The 9,414-nt window shown below is 37.5% G+C and overlaps 2 protein-coding genes across 2 annotated transcripts; both read left to right on the top strand.

Moving 5' to 3' along the window:
• Window positions 1-2,467: 2,467 nt before the first annotated feature.
• LOC122507611 lies at window positions 2,468-5,137 on the top strand. Its single transcript, XM_043620414.1, has 2 exons — window positions 2,468-2,786; window positions 2,904-5,137. The coding sequence occupies exons 1-2, from the start codon at window positions 2,468-2,470 to the stop codon at window positions 5,135-5,137; spliced, it is 2,553 nt and encodes an 850-aa protein (XP_043476349.1).
• Window positions 5,138-5,471: 334 nt separating this feature from the next.
• LOC122507610 lies at window positions 5,472-6,443 on the top strand. The gene has a single exon (XM_043620413.1). The coding sequence runs from the start codon at window positions 5,472-5,474 to the stop codon at window positions 6,441-6,443; it is 972 nt and encodes a 323-aa protein (XP_043476348.1).
• Window positions 6,444-9,414: the final 2,971 nt, after the last annotated feature.

Below are 9,414 nucleotides of genomic sequence, written 5' to 3'. Positions count from 1 at the left end.
CAATTGTCCTTTAATGAAGTATTTTGACAACCGTCTAGTTGGGTTTTTCCGAGTAGTAAACTATGCTTGTTTATTTAGGACTATAAATGGTTTTAACAATCGATGAAAAGATGTTTTTGGAAATTCCTTAAATTGCTTTATGACGGTTGCAGGATTAAAATAACCATTCTCGACCTTATTTTATGGTTATAGCTTAAGGAATCATTACTGCTGTGTCCTTCTATAAAATTACCCTAATAAACTGTTTTCCCAAAAGGACTCTCTGTACCCCAAAAAAGGGTGTGTCAATGTTTCTCACCTCATCTGGAAGGAACCAATCACCTTAGGTTTAACTCCCACTATTTTTTGTAACAACCCCCAAAACTGAAAATTGCAATGTAAGGGAAATTTGTTATTCAGACACAAATCCACCGCGAACACGAAAAGTTGTACTTGAAGTTTCGCAGCAGTTAAAATTACTTTATCTTTTTCACTTGACTCTTTCTTTCGAAGTGTATTGAATTGATTATTAAATATATATGTTAATGTAAAATGAGTTCCTTGTGTTTCTTTTAATGCAAACCCGATATTTATTTAATTGATTCTTTACAAATTATTTATGTTCCCGCTAAACATAATTTGGTCCTTCGAGCCGGATACAGTGCCAAGCGAGAAACATTTCGCGGGTGCAATAAACAGCTTTCGTAAGAAAGACATTGTGATTTTTTAAGTGTGTTCATCGTGCAAACATCAAGGTGTTCACTATTTAATTACAAAAACCATTCATCGTGAGAAAGAGTGTAAAAGAGACAGTGTTAAACTGCACATAGATGCAAGCAATTTCATAATCATTGAAATTATACATTGGGATTATCGTGAATCAAGTCCATCGATCTTTTTAATTCTACAACATCGAGGGACTAGAAGTCAACCACTGCAGCCATCACAATCAATTCATCACGCACCATCGTCTTGAGTGAGTAAGCATTGAATCACCATACTTCCATACATTAAATCCATTTAATTTTGATTCCTGAAAATTTGCTTCTGTTTCAAAATCACATGTACAAGCTATTAAAATGGCTGAACAAATATCAATTTTAACAAGAAACGTAGTGTTCTCAAAACGCGTTTTAACTAAATTAGAGAAAGTAATAAATGAATTTGAATCAGATCCTTTGGCAGAATTCGATCTTTTTGATTTTGAAGGTAGACTAGCAAAACACACACCATTGTTAGATAAAGCAGAGAATATTCACAGTGAATTAGAGTTGTTAAGTACCGATGAAGACTTCTTAAAGAACTGCGATGCGGAATTCACATCCATTGAGAATCGTTATTATACAATTAATGGTCGAATCAAAAGACTTATCAAAAAACATACAATTACACAAACTCCAACACGTATAGATCAAACAAGTTACCAAAGCATGCTTGAAGAATCTAATAATTCCAATCAAGGTTCATTTATTCCTCTAACAACACCATTAAACACAAATTCTAATAATGTCAACAATGAAGTCCCTGCTATACATACAGATAGTGCGAATCAGGTAAATTCCGTAAATCAAACTATGTCAAATCATACCGCAAACAGCATGGTTTTAAATTCAAATCTTCCTAAGCTTTCATTGCCGAGTTTTTCAGGCAATTTTGACACATGGTTAGGATTCAGAGACTCTTTTAATTCTATGGTACATGACAATCCACAAGTTCCGAACATTTTTAAATTTCATTATTTAAAATCATGTGTCAAAGATGAAGCAGCGGAAGTGATAGCTTCGCTCGAAGCATCTAACGAAAACTATGCAGTGGCATGGAATTTATTAACAAAACGTTACGATAATCAAAGATTTATCATAGAAAATCATATTGACGCAATTTTTAATTTACCGTCAATATCAAAAGAATTTTCGATTCGTCTTTTATTAGACTCAATTCAAAAACATTTAAGAGCTTTACGTGCATTAAAAATAAAGATCGATGATTGGGATTTACTGATCATCAACTTGATTAAAAGAAAATTAAATAATTATAATCGCGAAAAATGGGAAGAGTGTATAGGAACAACAGATATTCCGAACTTAGATAAAATGTTTTCATTTCTGAGCGTCGGGCTCAAATTGAAAACACAAGATCTAATTTAAATTCAATAAATGCAACGCGATCTTCGGCAAAACCTAGTTCGTCTTCTAATCACGGATCAAATTCCTCTAAATCATTCATTGCTTCACTATCTAACGATGAATCTAAAAAACAATCAGATTTCTCTCAAAAAGCACGAAATTGTCCTATTTGTAAATCTGATCATGCAATTTATGCATGTAAAAGATTTCTTCATTTATCACCTAAAGAACGACAAGGAGAAGCTAAGAAGGCTTCACTTTGTTTCAATTGTTTACGTACTGGTCACCGCATTGACGAATGTCGTTTAACTTCGTGTCGTAAATGTAAGGGACGACACAATACACTTCTTCACTTCGAAACAATGTCTGAAGAGTCTCAACAATCAAATTCTAATCAAAATTCATCTTCAAATACACTTGAAAAAGAAGCTAGTATCAATTGCCATGTTCGTAGTCCCTCACAAGTTTATTTAGCAACAGCCATCGTCGATGTTTTAGACAGTCAAGGAAGATATCAACCTTGTCGTGTCATGCTTGATGGAGGGGCTCAATCTTGTACAATAACGAGCAATTGTGTATCTCGTTTAGGTTTAAAACAAACTCCATTTGAAATTCCATTATTATCAATCGATGACATGAGCACAAATGTCAAATTTAAAACTTCCACCACAATTCGCTCTCGTTTAAATAAACAAAAATTTGACGTACAATTTTTAGTAGTTAAAAAAATTGTTGATTCAATGCCCGCAGTGCCTTTAAATAGAAATGAATTAGACATTCCAAAAAATCTTTTCTTAGCTGATCCAAAATTCAATGAACCATCTCCAATCGATATAATTATAGGAGCAGAATATACATACAATTTCTTAGGTTCTGGTAAATTGAGTATCAAGGGACATTCTGCTGTTTTACAAAACACGACACTAGGTTGGATATTAGCAGGTAGAATTTTCGACGTCAAACAAAGACACAATACAAATTCACAAGCGTCAATTTGCAACTTTTTACACAATACAAGTTTACCTCTCTTGTGGGAGCTTGATCAAGTTCAACCCACCTGTACGCGTTCCAAAGAAGAAGAAGAGTGCGAGACACATTACAAAGAAAACACATTTCGCGATGATTCGGGTTCTTACGTAGTTAAATTACCCTTTAATGAGAAGGTAAAAATGTTAGGCGAATCAAAAAGGATGGCCTTTCAAAGATTCTATTCACTTGAGAAAAGATTTGAAAGGGATCCATTGACTAAAAAATCATACTTAGAATGTGTGAACAATTATTTAGATGAGGGACACATGAAAGAAGTAACTGATAAGGCATCTTTAGATAGTGGATACTACCTTCCTCACCACGCAGTCAAAAAAGAAGGTAGTCTTACGACTGAAACTCGAGTAGTATTTGACGGTTCCACCAAAACTGATACAGACCTCTCTTTAAATGACTGTCTTAAAGTCGGTCCCACAATTCAAAATGATATTTTTTCAATATTCACGAGATTCCGTTCTCACCCAGTCGCATTGACAGCTGACATCAAACAAATGTACAGACAAGTAAAAGTACACCCTTCCGATAGTATATATCAAAGAATTTTATGGAGAAACAATCCTAATGAGCCAATTAAAATCTATGAATTAAATAGGGTAACCTTTGGCACAGCATGCGCACCTTTTCTTGCAACTCGCACTCTGCTACAATTAGCAGAAGACGAGAGGGAGTCGTTTCCAGTAGCTTCACACACTCTTAAAAGGGACTTTTATGTTGATGATCTTGTCACTGGTGCTGAATCATATGAAAAAGCACTTTCACTCAGAAATAATTTAATGGAACTGTTAAAAAAGGGCGGTTTTAATCTTAGAAAATGGGGCTCAAACGATAGTAGATTAACACGTGACTTTCCGGGCAATCCAACAATCACACACATGTCATTAGATCCATCAGACACTATAAAAACATTAGGCGTTTATTGGGATTCAAAAACTGACTCAATTACGTACACAGTTAATATTCCTAAGGTCAATGAGAAAATAACAAAACGTTCAATTTTGTCACAAGTAGCAAAATTATTTGATCCCTTAGGATTATTAGGTCCGATTATAGTTAAAGCTAAAATTTTGATACAACTCCTGTGGAAAGCAAAACTTGAATGGGATGAACCCGTTCCTCACAAGTTACAAACTTCTTGGTTAGAATATAAAAATGAATTAGAACTCATCAATGATGTACGATTCGAGAGATTTATTGTTATTCCAAATGCAAAAGAAACACAAATCCATGGTTTTTGTGACGCAAGCACAAAGGCATATGGAGCTTGTGTGTACTTGCGCTCAACAGACGATCAGGGAAATATTCAATGCTCTCTTATAGCTGCAAAATCTCGCGTTGCGCCTTTAAAATGCGTAACATTGCCAAAATTAGAATTGTGTTCAGCTTTAGTATTGACAAAGTTGTATACATCAATCGCTCAATCGATTCCAATGTCCTTTAATAAAATATTTTTTTGGTCAGACTCGACCATTGCTCTTAATTGGATCAAGACACAGCCATACAATTTACCCACATTCGAAGCAAACAGAGTAGCAGAAATTCAAAAGGTCACTCCAGACCAATGGTTTCATGTTCCGACTGAATGCAATCCAGCAGATCTCATATCCAGAGGTCAAGGTCCAAGGGAGTTTGTACAAACAACCATTTGGCGAAATGGTCCAGTTTGGCTCTCTCAACCTCCCGAAAAATGGCCAAAATCAAGATGCATGGTTTCAGACCAAGCAAAAAAGGTGGTCACAGAACCTGTCACAACACTGACCTTGACTAACTTTGTTGAGGATCAAAGTTATGACCACTGTATAAACATCTACTCTAAACACAGTAATTTAAAGTCGTTAAAGAGAATCTTTGCTTATTGTCTCAGATTCATTCACAACATAAAGATAAAAAATGCTTCACAAAAGGTTAAGGGTCCTTTATCAATTCAAGAACTTGATGAAGCATTGTTAGGTTTAATCAAATTAACACAAGTTTTCGGCAGAAATTAAAACTCTCTCTCAGGGTAAATCACTCGATAACAAGAGTAAATTATTAAGCTTAAACCCATTCCTCGATAACGGACTAATTAGGGTGGGGGGTAGGCTTGAACTAGCAGATATACCATACAAAAAGAAACATCCGATTGTTTTACCGCGGAATAATTTTTTAACAAAACTCATCATTCGCGAAGAGCATGTTAACAAAAAACATGCCGGAGTTCAAGCAACCTTGTATGGCGTTAGAGAATCCTTTTGGCCTATTGACGGTCGCAATGTTACGCGACATGTATTACATCAATGCGTTAAATGTTTTCGAGCGAAACCCCGCGGAGTTGACCACATTATGGGCAATTTACCTGAAAAGCGCTTAAGTTTTGAACGATCCTTTCTCAATGTAGGTGTCGATTACTGTGGGCCTTTTTATGTAAAACAAAGGCGTCACAGAAATCGAGGCAAAGATAAGGTTCACATTGCAGTTTTTATTTGCTTCGCTACAAAAGCTGTTCACTTTGAAGTCGTTAGCGATGAAACTACAGATGCCTTTCTTGGCTGCTTGAAACGTTTTTTCTCACGCAGAGGAAAAGCAAAAACAATTCACTCTGACAATGGTCGAAATTTTGTTGGTGCTAATAATGAATTGAATAGACTTTATGAATTTGTAGAAACTGAAATTAAAAGCGATGCAGTACGACAATTCTTATTGGAAAACAAGGTTAAGTGGTTTTTTAATCCTCCCAGTTCACCTCACTTTGGCGGTTTGTGGGAGGCCTCAGTAAAATCTTTGAAATATCATTTAACTCGAACAATAGAGAACACACTGCTTACTTATGAGCAGTTAGAAACATGTGTTGTTGAAATAGAAGCAATTTTAAACTCTCGTCCTCTTACACCTATGTCCTCTGACCCAAATGATATACTTCCCTTGACTCCCGGTCATTTCTTAATTGGTGATTCTTTGACGAGCTTTCCTCAAAGGGATCATGAAGGAATCAACATCAATCGTCTGTCAGATTGGCAAAGGGTGGAGCAACTTCGACAACATTTCTGGTCCAGATGGTACAAGGAGTACCTAAATGAGATGCTATCTCGCAACAAATGGAAGGGGATGTCTAAGCAAGACAAAATCAAAATTGGTACAATGGTAATACTTTCAGAATCCAATGTACCTCCTATGTGCTGGAAATTGGGTCGCATCACGCAAATATTTCCTGGAAAGGATGGAGTTATTCGTGTAGTGTCAGTGCGCACCAAGTTCGGCGAATATACGCGCAGTGTCCACAAAGTGTATCCACTTCCAATCTACGAGCAAGAATGAATTGCAAAATAATGCATATCGAACTATATTGATTATATCAGTGAAAGACTATGAACTCTTTTTAATTTTGTATTCAAAATAAAATCACTCTTATTTTTTCTTATTGAACTCAATCGTTCAAAGTCGGCAGGATGTTACGTCGTAACAATTATTATATTTTTGTCAATTGTCTTTAATGAAGTATTTTGACAAGCGTCTAGTTGGGTTTTTCCGAGTAGTAAACTATGCTTGTTTATTTAGGACTATAATGGTTTAACAAATCGATGAAAAGATGTTTTTTGGAAATTCCTTAAATTGCTGTATGACGGTTGCAGGATTAAAATAACCATTCTCGACCTTATTTTATGGTTATAGCTTAAGGAATCATTACTGCTGTGTCCTTCTATAAAATTACCCTAATAAACTGTTTTCCCAAAAGGACTCTCTGTACCCCAAAAAAGGGTGTGTCAATGTTTCTCACCTCATCTGGAAGGAACCAATCACCTTAGGTTTAACTCCCACTATTTTTTGTAACAACCCCCAAAACTGAAAATTGCAATGTAAGGAAATTTGTTATTCAGACACAAATCCACCGCGAACACGAAAAGTTGTACTTGAAGTTTCGCAGCAGTTAAAATTACTTTATCTTTTTCACTTGACTCTTTCTTTCGAAGTGTATTGAATTGATTATTAAATATATATGTTAATGTAAAATGAGTTCCTTGTGTTTCATTTTTAAATGCAAACCCGATATTTATTTTAATTGATTCTTTACAAATTATTTATGTTCCCGCTAAACAACTGTGATTCACCCCATTCCCACTTTACGTCCTTCTTTGACAATTCCGATAGAGGTTTAGCTAATTTAGCGTAGTCCTTGATAAAACGGCGATAATATCCGGATAGCCCTAAGAAGCTTCTAATGTCTTTTTGCGTCTTAGGTTTAGGGAAATTTTTAATGGCTTCGATTTTGTTGGGGTTAGGTTTGACGCCATTCCCGCTAATAATGTGCCCAAGGTATGCCACTTCCGTTTTTAAAAACTCCCACTTGTCGGGTTGAAGTTTTAGATTTGCTTCCCGAAGCTTAGTGAAAGCCTCCGGGCTCTTACATCATGCTCTTCAAGTGTGTCCGAATAAATAATAATGTCGTCTAAATAGACAAATGCCTCAGTATCGAGCATGCTACTTAGTACACTATTAAGTAATCGTTGAAAAGTGGGAGGAGCGTTCTTTATGCCCATGGGCATCCTGTAATACTCATAGTGACCGTTTCTCGAAGAGAATGCCGTTTTGTGTCGGTCATTGGGGTGTGTCTCAACTTGGTGAAACCCGCTTGCTAAATCAAATACGGTAAAGAACCTGGCTTTTCCCAAGCGATCGAAAATTCCACTAATATTTGGCAGTGGAAATGCGTCTCTAATTACCTTCTCATTTAGGGCCCTATAATCGATTACAACCCTCAACTTCTTTTCTCCTGAAGCGTCGAGTTTTTTCGGCACAATTAGGAGTGGAGAATTATAATCGGAATTAGAGTGTCCTATTATCCCACTATCGAATTGCTTTAGGAGCTGCGCATCTATTTGATCCAAGGCCTCATTAGGGGACCTATATTGTTTTTTTCGGATCACTTGGTCGTCGATGGTCGGAATTCTATGCTGTACCAAGTGTGTACAGGTGAGCATTTCTCCATTAGGATGGAATATGTCAGAAAAGTCTTCCGCCCATCAATTTACCATTTCTTTACACTCCGGAGTCAAATGAGAGGTATGTAGGGACTCTTTGACTTTACGGACCCTATCAAAAATTCCCATGTCCGTATTCTTCTGCAATTTCTCGGAATCGAAATCAGAAAATTCTTCTCTGGGGAATTTACAAAAGTCAAATGGAATGAGCTTCTGTGGTTCTAATCGTAAGTCAATGTCATCCTCAGTAGTGTTAATGGCCATCGCATAACATACACCATCTTTACTCGAAACTAGGACTTCTCCCAAATAAACACCTTCTGAGGCCTGCACGCGCGGGAGATAGCCTTCTTTCAACTCCGGGTTAAGCACATCAATCGCTATTGGTTTTCTGGTTCGAGCTTTAATTCTTAGTATTCTTGAGAATGGTTTGATTTGAGGTCTCAACTTTTCTCTAGCTTCCAGTGATTCGCGGTCAACAAAGCTACTTTTTACAACTTGAAATTCGATCGGAACATTGAGGACTGTAACCTCGACAGTTCCCAATGTTTGGACCGAATGATTGGTAATACCCGTAATCTCAGTGCACTTGCTTCGATCAAGTGTGAGCTCGGGTTTCAAAATATTGGCTTTAATTAAATTCGTGTCAGAGCCGGGGTCAACTAGGAAGTTCATCTTTGTTTCTTTAAACTCAGGTGCATCTAATTGAACTACTCGGGAGTCCCCTCCCCTGGACTTTGCTCTACGGATCCAACTTGGTCCGCGGAAAAGTGGACGGACCTCTGACGCTGGGGAGTTGGACTCGGGGCCGCGTCGGAGCGTCAAGTCTGTTGGAAGTTTAAATCCGGTTTTTGGAAACTCGGATTTACTTGTGGGCCTGGCGAGGCTGAGCGAGGTGGGGTAGTACTCGGTCTATAGCCTTGTGTCGGTGCCCTGTATTGTTGGTACTGTTGTTGGGGCTGTACCGGCGTGTAAGGTGCAGCATACGTCGGGGGCTGCTGATACGGCATGGGCTGGATAGGTGGCGCAGAAGCCATTGGTTGAGCAAGCGGCGGCATCATCGATTTATAAAATGCTGCCAATTGCTCCGGAGTGAATTGCGTTACCCCGCTGGGTTAGCTTCGGCTAGGTCTAGGGCCTCTATTCTCACTATCACTATCACTTTTTCTTTTTTCTATTGACACTTGCCCTTCCACCTGACGACTGTACGGGCTAAGGGATCGAGCTCTATCGTCTGCTCGAGTAATGTCGTAGAAGGACGACCTAACTCTTTCATTATAGTTACGGCGTTCTTCCGCGTAAAGGGCATG

The sequence above is a fragment of the Leptopilina heterotoma genome, unplaced genomic scaffold (genome assembly GCF_015476425.1).
Source record: "Leptopilina heterotoma isolate Lh14 unplaced genomic scaffold, ASM1547642v1 Lhet_479, whole genome shotgun sequence".
Lineage (NCBI taxonomy): Eukaryota > Metazoa > Arthropoda > Insecta > Hymenoptera > Figitidae > Leptopilina > Leptopilina heterotoma.
Note: the sequence above shows the minus strand (reverse complement) of the source record. Positions and strands in the feature narration are given on the sequence as shown.